The sequence below is a fragment of the Eupeodes corollae genome, chromosome 3, assembly GCF_945859685.1.
Source record: "Eupeodes corollae chromosome 3, idEupCoro1.1, whole genome shotgun sequence".
Classification (NCBI taxonomy): Eukaryota; Metazoa; Arthropoda; class Insecta; order Diptera; family Syrphidae; genus Eupeodes; species Eupeodes corollae.
The window spans coordinates 87,985,865-87,999,298 of NC_079149.1; the positions used below are offsets into that span (position 1 = coordinate 87,985,865).

The 13,434-nt window shown below is 33.3% G+C and overlaps 1 protein-coding gene across 2 annotated transcripts in view; it reads left to right on the forward strand.

Moving 5' to 3' along the window:
• Positions 1–12,838, forward strand: part of LOC129952689 (neural cell adhesion molecule 1) — a 610,611-nt gene extending 597,773 nt beyond the window's left edge. For both annotated transcript variants that reach the window (XM_056065451.1, XM_056065452.1), the window contains exons 6-7: positions 4,072–4,560; positions 12,457–12,838. In XM_056065451.1, the coding sequence (XP_055921426.1) occupies positions 4,072–4,560; positions 12,457–12,725 (758 nt within the window). In that variant the 3' untranslated portion in view covers positions 12,726–12,838. The remainder of the gene's footprint in view (positions 1–4,071; positions 4,561–12,456) is intronic.
• Positions 12,839–13,434: the final 596 nt, after the last annotated feature.

Consider the following 13,434-nt stretch of genomic DNA (forward strand, 5'->3'; position numbering starts at 1 on the left):
AGGTTTCTGTTGTTTGGTGGGGCTATGTCACTCGAACGAAGTTCTCTCGCTAGGGCGTTGGTGAAACGAGGCCAACGCATCTTACTGTAATTAAAAGAGTGCGTTGCCTCGTATTGCTAAAACTCCATGCGTTCGTTCGGAATCTGCATTACAGCAGCCAGTCCGCAGTGATCACTGTCGTACTCGACTGTCTGTAAGCAGTCTCGAGGGTGATTACCCACTTTGTCAGTAACTGTCAGTCTTGTTTCGTACAGCAAAAGATCCAGAAAGGAACCGCTTTTTGGATACGATGGCCAGCAGGTCGACGCCATATACAACGCTGTAAAGATTCTTCAAATTCAAAAGATGGTTACCTCTGGATTACTCTGTTCATTTCCCCAATCTTCATGTTTTGTTACACAACCAAATCATCTAGAAAAAGTGCAAATAACAAGTGGCTTAGATTACAGCTTTGTCTCAGTCCTTCGTTCACTTCAATCCTCTCTGATTTTCAGTTCAGTTTTTCAATATTGTTGACTTAATTAGTTGACACTCCTAGGTTAAATAGCTTGTATTGTAAAGCGTTTCTATTGATAGAATCAAAAAGTGCTTTAAAGTGGACAAAAAAGGCGTACAGTTTTTTATTTTGGTCGAGTGTCCACTGCGCATGTGAACGAAGCACAAAGATATTAGCCTCTGTGGAATATCCTTTACGAAACCCACTTTGAAATTTGCTAAGCTTGTTTTCATCTTGCACCCAACTGTTCAGTTTTTCGTAAAGAACGATTGTGAATATTTTCAAGGCTGCATTCAGAAACGATATTCCTATATTATTTGTTGAGTCTTCTACATCAACCTTCTTGTCAATTGGCATTATTAGGGCTTCAAAGAAGTGATTAGGGAACGTTTCAAATTTGAGCATAATGTAAAGCGCTTCGGTCAGTTTAATCTTGAACAAAATTGTGCTATTTTTAAAGATCTCAACTGGTAACCATTTGATCCAGTGGTTTTGCCATCTTTTAGACTTTGTTGAACTCTGTCGTTGCACAGTGTAAGAAATTAATTCTTCCATATACTGGGAAATGTTCCAGTTTTTAGGGAAAGTGCATAACTACACTTTTTCAATGCTATCGGTTGAATACCATCAGGATAGGCTGAGTATTCATCAATCAAGGACCGTACTCTGTAGCACAGGGATATGACTACAGCTAGTTTGCGAAAAGGAGTAAAGATTATGAAAATATGCTTCATCAACTACTTCAGAGCTATTAACAAGAGACTCACGGAAATCGGTTGCAAAAGAGTTAGGGATATCAACATTTTTATCTAATGAAAGGTTCTTGTAAGTGAAGTTAACTGGAAAGTCATCTGATATTTTTCTTTAATTTAACAATTTTCCAAAATGTTTTAGGATTCTCTTTCCAAGAGGTATCCATATCAGCAACATAACTAGCGTTTAGAAGTAATTAGAAAGATAAATAAAAAGAAGGGTTGACTATAGACAGAATTTTGAGGTGGGATTTAAATGCCTTATTTCCTTTGCTTCGCAGTGAAAGCAGTTTTTTTTTGTGTACCAAGGGTGGCTAAAGCTTGTATTTCTCGATTACTTTAAGGACCTTATAAAAATTTGAAACTGCTTCGTCTATATTATAAAATACTAATATAGCAGGAATTCCAGAAATGTTTAAATCCTGGGACAACAATTGAAAATTAGCTCTTCTGAAATGAAAATTAAATACTTAAGCAATCAAAAAAATTACTGTGTTCAGTGAGGTGCTTGTGTACCTAAGTCAAAAAAAGTTCAAAGGAGGTGCTATTTATCAATATTAGTAGTTCCTGATCTAGATTCTAGAACAAGAGTGATTCAAGTGTCAGAAGAAAATACGAAATCGATAATTCGATTTTTCGAGCTTTTAAAGAGCTGTAGCGTGATAGTTAATGCATAGAACTGTCATGCCAGAGGTCTAGGTTTAAATCCCTGCCTGTACCATCTAGAACCTTTTATTCATTTGTCTGCCTTTTGCAAGGAATTGACAAATCCTCCAAGAGTATTTCTTGTCATAGAAATTGCTTTCTCAAATTATATAGCCGTTCGGATTCGGCTTAAAACTGTAGAGTCCCTCCTTCCCTGACAACTTTATTCGCAAACAAAAATGGTTGAGAGTTGTAAGCCCCCAGGCCCTAGTTCTAATTAGAATGATGCGCCACCTAATTTCTTTATTTAATACAGGTGTTTGCTGTAAATCAGTAAGAAGGATTTTATGAAGAAAAGATATTTCCAATTGTGATGAAGAGAGCGGTTTCAAGACAGGACAGGATTCAGGGTCAGATGGAATCTAGTCAGTTGTGGTAAATTAAAATCATCTAGAAGTAATATATTGCTATCAGGGCAGGACAAATTGATAAAAAATTCTAATGCGAGATTTCGGTATAAATAGACCCTAAATTTGGAGGAATGTAAACGTTTAGTATACAAATTGTCTTTGTCTGTGCTGTTACCATATGTTATTGTTTTATAAAAAATGGAATGTGTAGGTGCCAAAGAGTTCCAATAGCATTCTTTGAAGCAGATAGTTTTTTTTAAAAGGTCACTTCTTATTGAGGTTGCTTGTAATGGTGACACCTGAGTAATGGTATTCATAAAACCTTCTCAAAATCCAAATATCGACTAAATTTATGAGTAGGACATTTAAATCCACTAAGTTTTAAGTTTGAAAAACAAAGAAACAATATAAACCTTTCCGCAAAATATCCGTTTATAAATGTTCATCAAAAGCATGAAGTAAACTTCAAACACACCCGTTCAAAATAAACCCTTAAAATCCCTATAAAATGCACACTCAGTTACAGCACTTAAGCTCTGATGCTGCGTTCTCTGCAGGTCCTTGTGTCTTTTTTGTTCCTTAAAACTTAACTAAGTTTAACCCAAACCCTATTTGATCTCTGAGATAATTACTCTTACCATCGATATACCAATCCTGACTTTCAGAAAATTAACTAAATTTGTTCGCGATTAGCACATTCAGGTTTATTTCTCACACTGATGTAAGTTTTAACATCACTCGAAAAAGTTTTTTGAACACAACTTTTCAATTGCTGTACCCTATCATCTCAGAGCAAAGAGCTGTCCTTAAAACTTAAACTCATTCTTGTTCCATCTAATTTGCTAATTGCATGTCTGGCCGAAATTTCTTGAATTTCTATAAACCTAAAACCACCTGCAAAAACTCGCTCTGCCCCCAAAAGTAGGTATAAGTGCAGGGTCTGAGTAGGGTATTTAGGTATCCTATCTACATATTCCCACATCCAGTTTTATCACAAAAGATTAACCACGATTATTCCATGCAGCGCCACCGTAACCATGAAATTTCAATTTTCACAATGACGCCCATCCTTGACTGTGGTGTTCAACACAGCAGTTTCTACAGCTCGTGCTTCTGCTACTTTGGTAAAGACTTTTAAAGAGCACACACCCGTTACCCGTAGTTTACAATAAAGATTCGCCGGAAAATTGAAGCACAGATTTGTAGCATTATCCAAAAACTTACTCGTTCTCGTTCTCGTCCTCTCAAATAGTCCACACCTCATTCCACACACATATGAACTGAACTGTAATGTACAGTACCTACATAATTGCTACATAGATGAGGATATGGTTGCAATGCGGTGCGGTGCGGTTCTTGCGTGCCTACGGCGATTTCCTTTAATTCGTAAGCTTATACAAACCATCGCATCGCTTGCTTGCCTTGATTCACTCCGTTTTGGATCCGTTTACCGAGATTTCACTTCGCAAAAATATATACTTTACCAGTCACTGAGAGATGAACTTTCTTACTTAACTCGTCTGAATGTTGATCACATCCCTCCCAACTTCTTACTCATTCTTCACCAGGACACAGGAATCCTGAAAATTTCAGAAATAATACACCATACATACTCGTACCTACATAGGCCAGGCCAAGCAAGGCACAGAGTCGTTCATTCAGATATGGATAGAGTCAGTTCATGAGCTGAGCATGACTACGAAATGCAACTGGAGCTTAATTGCTCGTAAATGACTGCGTTTCCTTCCTTTCTCTTTATTCCTCACAGATAAGCCGTTTTGGACACACAAGCACTATGCTAACTTGCTGTACGGTTACTTAGGTGGCAGGACAAGCATCTCCTGCGAGGCCATTGCTGAACCGCCAGCAAATTTTACTTGGTACCGCAACAAGAAACGCCTGCACTCCGATAAGTACATCATCCACAACGAGCCATACCTCTCAACCCTGGTGATAGATATCAAAGATGAGACTCTCTACGACACATACAAGTGTAGAGCGACCAATAGCCAGGGATACATAGAGCGGTCTACCCAACTGGAGAAGGGAACTAAGCCCCCACCACCGAGTCATCTACAATTGCGAGGCTTCAACTCGAACACATTCGATGTAGACGTTGGTTCGGTACGAACAACGCCAGTGCGAAATTTAATGGACGTAAACGGCTTCCGGATTGAATTCATGACCGACTATGAGTTCAAGTCAGCCGCTGGCAACTGGAGCTATGCCAAGCGAAAGGATTTTCCGTTTGAAGATGGTGAGTTGGATTTTGTTTGTTTTATTTTAACTAAAGTCATAAGAATATTGATATTGGTACTTTTGTGATATTTAATGGGAAACACTTAAATTGAAATATTTAAGGCCTTAAGCATGAACTTTTATTATTAAGTGGAAGGGCAGTTCTGTGTTGCAGTAAATGTGATTATATTTTAACAATGAGTGCCAAATCAGCGGAGCAATATTTATTTAAGGATTGACCTCTTGATTTGATGGATAAATTTATTGTGATACCGTGTTTTGTAACTTCCATAAAAGGGTTATTACTTTTTATATTGACATAGGTGTAAATTTTGATACATAAAATAACTAAATCTTACTCATAAAAGTATAAGTAACTTAGGCTGGTTAAGCGGAAATTTTTAGAGACGTTAAGAAGTGCTTACATTGAAATCGAAAATGTTTCGTGCAAATTGACATTCCGTAGCCTACGAGTAAAAGTCTAGTTAATAAAGGTTTTTACTTTACTAAGGGATGTCTGGTCCCCGAGAATCCGACTGAGCTCTAGCGGCAGTTAAGAGAAACATGGTGTTTGTTTCAGTTCTTCACGTTTATCTCGAAAGCTATTTGTCTTATCAAAAAATGTTGCTCCACAAAATTAAAGCTCATTAAATTTTATAACAAAAAAGCTTTTATGATTTTGTTGTATCTATTATAGTTTATAAAATAACTCAAGCGGCAGTAAAGAGAAACATACGGTTTTTCGGGTTTAACTTGAAAACTATTTGTCGTATCAAAAAATAATCTTCTACAGAATTAAAGTTTATAAGTTTTTAGTTTATAGAATAACTCCATAATCATGCAAGAAAAACATGTGATGATTTTTTCAAACACGTTGATGACGATTGTGTACCTAAAACACTAAAAACGTTTCTGGAAACTCTTATACTAAAGAAAACGAATAGGACATAGCATTATATCAGTTGTGCGTCCCAGATCATGCATGTCTCCAATACTAAGCAGCCTTGACTTATTTTTATACAGAAAGTTTGGTTCTAAAAAGTTGGTAAATTATATCAGTTGTGTGTCTCAGATGGGGTTTTGTTCTTCATGCTATGAAGATTGATTGAGCTTCATTTGAATCCTCCGATTTTCGAGTAAATATTATAGAAAACCTTGGTTTGCAGCAACCCGAATTGGCTTACGAAAACGGTGGAAAAGATTTCTTATTGCTAGTTTTACTAAGAATATTGTCCCTTTTGAAACAAAACGGTTCTAGCCATACGAACAAAAAAGTCGTTCTATATTTCAACCATTAAAATTATTTGCTGAGCAGCAACTCCTGCAAATACTGAAGAAAAGTGGCGTCGATGAGTCGCGACATAATGAGAGTGAAGAGTTAGATATTAATGACTTAATGAACTAAAAATTCGTTTCTAACTCTTATTTGTAATTAAGTTGATAGAGGTACTTTAAGGTTCTACACGCTTAAATTTTCAATAATTTCTTTCGAGGATGAAGGTATTCTTTATATTAGGTCAATCGCAGAAGAGCTGGATAAAATGCATTATTCTCTTCTCAAACGTTTGTTGCCAGTGCTTCTACCATATATAACACAAATATTTAATTCGATTATATCTTCAAGTCAGTTTCCTGCCCATCGAAAAATTTGTGGCCGTGACTTTAAGGTGTTATGATTTCAGACCGATATCCACTTCACCATTACTGTCAAAGCTATTTGAAAAGATCATTCAAAAACAAATAAAATAATTTGTTCGAAACGAAAACTTATCAACATCAAACAAATATCATCTTAAATTCTTTTCCTGTAAAATTCGTCGAAACAAGAAAGAACCTAGATTTTATTTTCAACTTAGCCTTTCCTTGGAAAAATCACAGAGCCTACATTTTTGGGCATTGGTGTCATTACGCTTTGGTCTACACAGTAATCTAGACACCCGTAAAAACTTATGAAAACTCTTAGTAACTTACGGTTGAGAAATTGTATGCAATCTTGATTTTGAAAGCAAATACAAATTTAGTGTTGCATTCAACAGTGACTAGTGAGTTGTAATGATTTCAACAGTTGATAAATTGTCAGAAATCAGAAAGAAGGCGATAGATAAACAAGATATCAGATTTCTGTCTACGTTCTTATAAACGTCTTGAGATTAATTAATTGTCACGGTTTTGATATGGAGGAAATATCAATGGATCATGTCAAGGTAGTCCTCGAAGGGCAAATCAAAGGAAACGTCCTTGAAAACTCTAAGTTCTTGAAATAGCTAACCATTGATAAGAAGACCATACTTTAAGGAATAGACGGACAAATGTTATATAGAAAGAAGTAAAGTAAGATTTAGAAAATTAATTTGGCCAACGTTTTACAATTTCGGTTATTAAATTAGCTTAAAGTTTTATATGGTTAGGAATGTGTTAGGAAATTAGGCAATCGGTCTCAAAGATCAAAGAACGCTTTCTCAACAAAGCTTTAGAACTTTTCTGTGATAATTAGAATATTTTTACCCTGTTTTTCGTGTCTCTTTTTCAGCTCTCATATTGAAGCGATTTTTAGGAACAAAGTGTAACAATGAAAAGAATTTTCTGTTAGCTAAGGAAGTTGTATTTTTATTGAATATTCATATATAATTTTTGAAAAAACTTACCTTTTTATAATTATGAAACTTTGAAAACATGACGTGTGTATTTTAATGAACTAATCAAATGCACAAACCATTTCTTTCATTAGCTACTTTCCCGGTATGAGTGTTTCATATATTTTGGGATGAGTTGTTTCTTACGTTATGAATGGTCTTAGGATAAGCTATGATAAGGGATGAACTTCGTGGAAGCGGTGGGAACGCAGTCAATCTCAGCCCATATCCCAGGGACACCACATACCGGACAAAAAAAAACTCATCCCAAGAAAAATTGCACTCTGGTTTTCGAAGATTAATGATTGTGGCTTAGGATTAATTCACCATGTTTTTAAATATTTTGTTAAAGTGAATGAAGGTGTAGCAGGTATTTTTTGTTGGGTAGGTTTTATATTAGAAAGTCAAACAATTAAGTAGGGAGTTTTAAACTCAATTTCATGATTTAGGATAATTTAAAGGATGAAATAAGATCAACCTTCAAAACTTGGCTTTTTGCAAAAGAAGAATTAGGTTTATTCTTGAAAGTTGACTTTATTTCACCGCATGCATTTTTTGGGAAGGTGAAATGTACTAGGCAGATCAACGCAAGGAAGCCAACTCCTCATAACCCAAAGCGTCCTAAACCCCAAGCGAGCCAACCCAATAACCCAGGGGGGTAGTAGTATACGGTCTCAGAGACGATGTGCCGAGGCGTTGACCCATCGAAAATCCAAGAAGCTCCAACCCCGATAAGACTAAGAATTTTTGATACCCGTTGCTAATTATTCATCAGGGGCTCTTTTTAACGTTTTTGAAAAATAAAACGTGTTCATTTTGCAATCGCAAATAAAAAGTCGTAAACCCAAAAGCGTTAAACCCAGATAACCCAAATTTCTAATTAATCCAAGCACCATGAACTAACTCAAAACCGTCAGACCATTTCTTTTTTTTTTCAAAACTCTAAAAATTAAAAGTAACAAATTATATAGTAATTAGGATTTATTAGATTGAATGAGTGTGTAACCATTATAAACAATAATTATTAAACAACATTTTTTTTTCTCAATTTCATTTTTATCGATCTTAATAATTCGGATTAGATTGCTAAACGAGTTAAAGATGATAATCTTTCATCCAACATCGAATATCGGTACACATTTGTTTTTTTTTTTTTTTGTTAAGGACTCTTTCTCAGTCCTTTCTGCTTTACAATTAGCTATAGGTATTGTTACGAATATTCTAAGGGCTATATAAACAATAAGTATTTTAAATGGGGAAAAAAGTTTACCTTTTTTCTTTTTGAACTTGAAATCTCTTAACTGGAGTTTTTTCTCTCTCTCTGCCCTCCGAGGTGAAAACATATACACCGATACGAATTCAACACGCTATAAAAAATGGGAGTAAAGGAGTTTTCAAAGGGACGGAGACGAGGAAATTTGACTCTCTCGATAAGTTTTTTTCTCTCTGGCAGAATATGTCTGCGCACTCGCGACTCGCGACTGGACTTGAAGACCTTACCGCTATAAATTTTCTAGCGCGTAAATTTCCTATTTTTTTTTTCTTCTCGATTTTCGAAGTTTTATTAAAACAAATACATTGATTTTTAGTGCCTCTTTAAAATACTTGGAGTAAAATATTTCAACTCGAAAACCTTTTAGTTGAACATTAAATTTTAGATACGCGTAATTCGCGTTAAGCTGAATTTTGGACACGAGAAGGTTTTTTAAAATTCAACTTTACGTGCATTGTGTCGAAAAATACGATTCAATACTTCTACGGCAAAATTTATTTCGCCATGTTTCGCTTGTTAAACTCAAAACGGACTCGTGGAAATTAACAATTATAAATTTAACCACACCAGTATCGAAATGTACTTTAACGCTCAATTCGCGCATCTCTCTTAATCAAGAATAAAGTACTCGAGATAATTACTAATTAGCTCAGCATATTTCCACACTTCGCAAAAAAAAATACAAAAATACGAGGTATAGAATTACATTTTTTTTTTTCAATTAAGAAACCCTTTGCTAAGTTAGACTGAATGGAATTAATATTTTTTGAGTTTAAAGTTTTGGGTTAATACCGACTTAGGCTATATTGGGTTTGACTTTTTGGAGATACTATAGCGAGTTGAGCTACATATGTGGGTTTAAAGTTTATGGGATTAATTGCGAGTTGGGCTATATGGGTTTATCGTTTTTGGGGTATATAGCTTTCCAGTTTGGATTTTGTGGGGTCAACTAATTTTGGTTTTTATTTTTGGGGTTTATTAGATTGTACATTTTTAATATCGCGGTTTTACGGTTTAAATTTCTTAATGGGATTTGGTCCTCGTTTTCACTGGGAATATAATGACAGAAATCCAGCTAATATTTCAAAATTTTACCAGCCATTTTTCAGAGTCAATTTCGAACATGGTCGAAGATTATTTTAAGACTGCGTTTAAAAATATTTCTTTTGCAAGCACCACAAACATACAGTAATTTTACTTCAATCAATTTTTCTATTTCTGAGGGGTTTGTACGTGATTATATTTTAACGTTTCAGTCCTGGTTCTGATGAAACACCATTCTGATGAAACATGTATGTCTTATATTTCTTATAAATTTGTTCTTCTTTTAAACGGGTCTCTGATATGTTCTAACTTCCTAGATATATTGACGTTTTCGAACCTAACGGCCGTCCATATTCCTACAGATTTAGTTACAAATTATCGTATGCTGTTCAAAGGCATTTGATAAAATAAGTCATGTATTTTTGATTCAACATGATTCCATACACATTTCGTCATATCTTAAATATAGATTTTAAAGTTCGGGAGTAATCCTTTATGATTGAATATTTAGAATGAAACAACAACAACTTGTGTGTGCTACCACCAAGTTCACCAAGTTCATAGGCTGGGGTTATAGCTATTTCACGGGGACCAACCCGATCATCAGACTCCTTTAGTGGTGCTTAATCGCTTTATGTTCAATTTAATTTTTTGAAGAACTTTTAACTTTTAAGCGATTAAGCACCACTAAAGGAGTCTGATGATCGGGTTGGTCCCTGTGAAATAGCTATAACTCCAGCCTATGAACTTGGTGGTAGCACACACAAGTTGTTGTTGTTTCATTCTAAATATTCAATTGTAAATTCGGCAAGCAGCTGCCTTAAACTGTGAGTATAAAATTTTATACAAAAACCTAATCGTAATCCTTTTTATTTAAAGTCATTTATGATGTAGGTGTCTCAAGGAAGTCACCTTGGTCCATTGCTGTTTATTAACTTCCCATAAGAAGTTATTGTAATGTGTCCGATTTGTTAAATTGAAAATGTTGACATTTCTCGACGTTTCAAGGTCACTAGAGTCGCAATAAAAGATTTTTAGAAATTCGTTGGGTAGAAAGGGCCCCCAAGAAAATTGCGTGGGTGGTTTTCTTACCATAGCATCAGTTTAAAAAAAGGTGGACATTTTGAATTAAATTTTATATTATATATTGTTACGTGATACCAAACCAATATATTTTTGGAACAAAATCAAATGAACAATATTTTTTTATAAATCAAAAAACTGAACAAAAAAATTTGTCACCTCAAAAATTTAACAATTTCATCTCCAAAACAATTTTGTGCAACCCAAAATAAAGTTATAGTAAAATCAAATTGACAATTTTTTTTACAAAAAATAAAAACTTAACAAAAAAAATCTTTAAGTTGGTAAAAATTTAATTTCCACTCAAATTTCTTTCTAAAAACTTGAGATTATGGCTTCAAACTACTTTTATCTTTTAGAAAATATATATTCAGAGAAATTTTGAGAAAAATCGAATTAACAGTATTTTTACAAAAAAACAATAAAAACCTAAAAAAAAAATAACAAAAATTGGTAAAAATTCATTTTTGACTCAAATATTTTTTTAAAAATTTGAGATTATGGCTTCCAACTAATTTTCAATATTAAAATATTGTTATCAACATTCGTAAAAATTTTTAGAAAAATCGTATTATAAGTTTCTTTTTTTAAAACCTAAAAACACATAATATTAAAACTTGGTAAAAATTTACTTTCGACACAAATAGCTTTTCAAAAATTAAAAATATTGTTTTCAAACTTTTTCAATTTTACAGAAAATACTGTTTTCGATATTCTGTAGTTATTTTTATAAGAATCCATTAATCCTTTTTTTTAACAAAAACTGAAATCTACAAAAATAGTTCGCAAATTTGGTAAAAATTGATGTTCGGTTCTTGATATCTCTCAAATGATTGTCATTCATCCAATTTGTAAAAATTTATGAAATGTTTCTAAAATTGGTAAAAATTTGTTTTCGACTTAAAATCTATTCAACAAAACTAAATTTTCAAACTAAACCATTTTTTTCTATGAAACATGTTGTTTATAATTTTAAAATTTTGAAGAATACTTCAACTAACAACTTTGTTAACCCAACATGAAAGCCTACAAACTTTTAAGCAAGACAAATCGGCAGGCGGGATGTAAAGGTATCAGCGTGGGTCGCATCAAAGCTTTTTTTTTGGTTTATAGATGTACTGCCATCTTTTTTGAACAGTTCTACGTCCCTATCTATGCTATGATATTAAAAACTCCATCAAGGATTGAAAAAAGCTATAAGAAGATCTTAATCAATTTTGGAAATGGTACAATAACAATTGTTTGATTTTAATTATTTAAAAATGTAAGACACCGTGTTTAACACACAAACGTGAAATGTAATAAAATATTACTATTTGTTAAATTCGTCACTTTTGAATAGAGATTGGATTTGTTCTGACCTTGGTGCTGTATTATACAAAAAGCTATAACAAATTACTTGCTTTCTTCAAAAGATTTTCCCAAGAGTTCCGTGTCCATAAGTTAATAAATCTTCTTTTCTAGTCATAGAAAGCAGTACTGCTTTATAACTCGTGTATTGAATGGATCGATTTTATTTCCATCTATTCTTTGAACATTGTATATAAATGTGAGTCAGGCTACCTTAATGGAGACATTTAACTCTTAAAACTATCTTAAGCAGATCGAACTATGGTGCTTACAGCCCTCTACAAATGACAATCTCAAATCTGCTAGTTTTTAATTCAATTTTTTTGCTATTATAAATATTTAAAATTATGTTACAGTTTCAAGTTTAGATTTAAGTTAATATTGTAAACTTAACTCTAGTATTCAAAATAACTCAAATTAATTAAATTTTTTTAAGTAGTTGAGTCAATTACCTTCTTTAAATTAGTGTTTTTAGTGCACTTTAAAATAAAACCTTATTCCAACCAATAAATATATTTGTATCTATTTTCAGGAGCAACATTCCTCATTGGCAATTTAGAGCACAACACAACCTACCTTATGCGAGCTGCGTCCAAAAATCTCGCCGGTCTAAGCGATTGGACCAAAGTTGAGAAATTCACAACATTATCCAATGAACCACCTAGCGGTGGGCCACGCTCTATCAGCTTGCTAACCGCTCTCGAAACCCTATGCATCTCATTTGCTGTGATTGTTGTAAGTAATGTGCGGCCAGCTGCCACATCAAGGGGCCGCATCATACCAAACTCACATGGATTGTGAGGTATTGATGAAATTATTTCAAAAGTTCAATCAACATTCCTGTGGTGAATTCTCATGCGATGCGATTATATAATTATAATATATATTTGCTTTGTTTATTAATTATATTATAATTTTTAGTTTTATTTTTATTGGTTTTGCCTTTGTACACAGAGTTATAAGTTCGAGTATCGAAGAAAAACAAGAGAGACGATTTTAATAGATACGAAAGTTAAATTTTAAGAAAATAAAAAAAATATATATATATATTATGTTATAAAATTAAGAGTCGATTATACATCATACACATACATTTCATGAACAACAAATTTAACAAAAACATAACTCACATTTATTCCAAACTAATTTGTTAACTTAATCACAAAACAAAATTATATTTAAATGATAATTTGATTATTATGTAAAATTGAAACGATGCCAAAAAAAGAAACTAGAAACTCCGCAGGGGACGTGAAATTATGAAGAATGCTATGTTTTGTTATTGGAAGAGGAATGGTCTTAAAAGTGGTAAAAGTTTATTGTTTAAAATAAAATAAAAGTATTTTTTTGTTAAATTAAAAACTTTGATGTAGATTATTCTTTTAAGTAGCATTTTTTCTTCAAAATTATTTCATAAACTTTTAAACAGAAATATGCATTAGTTAAGTTTTTAATTCAAAATCGTAATTAGGTAGCTCATGAAAACCACATCCATTCGCTTAGTTTTCAA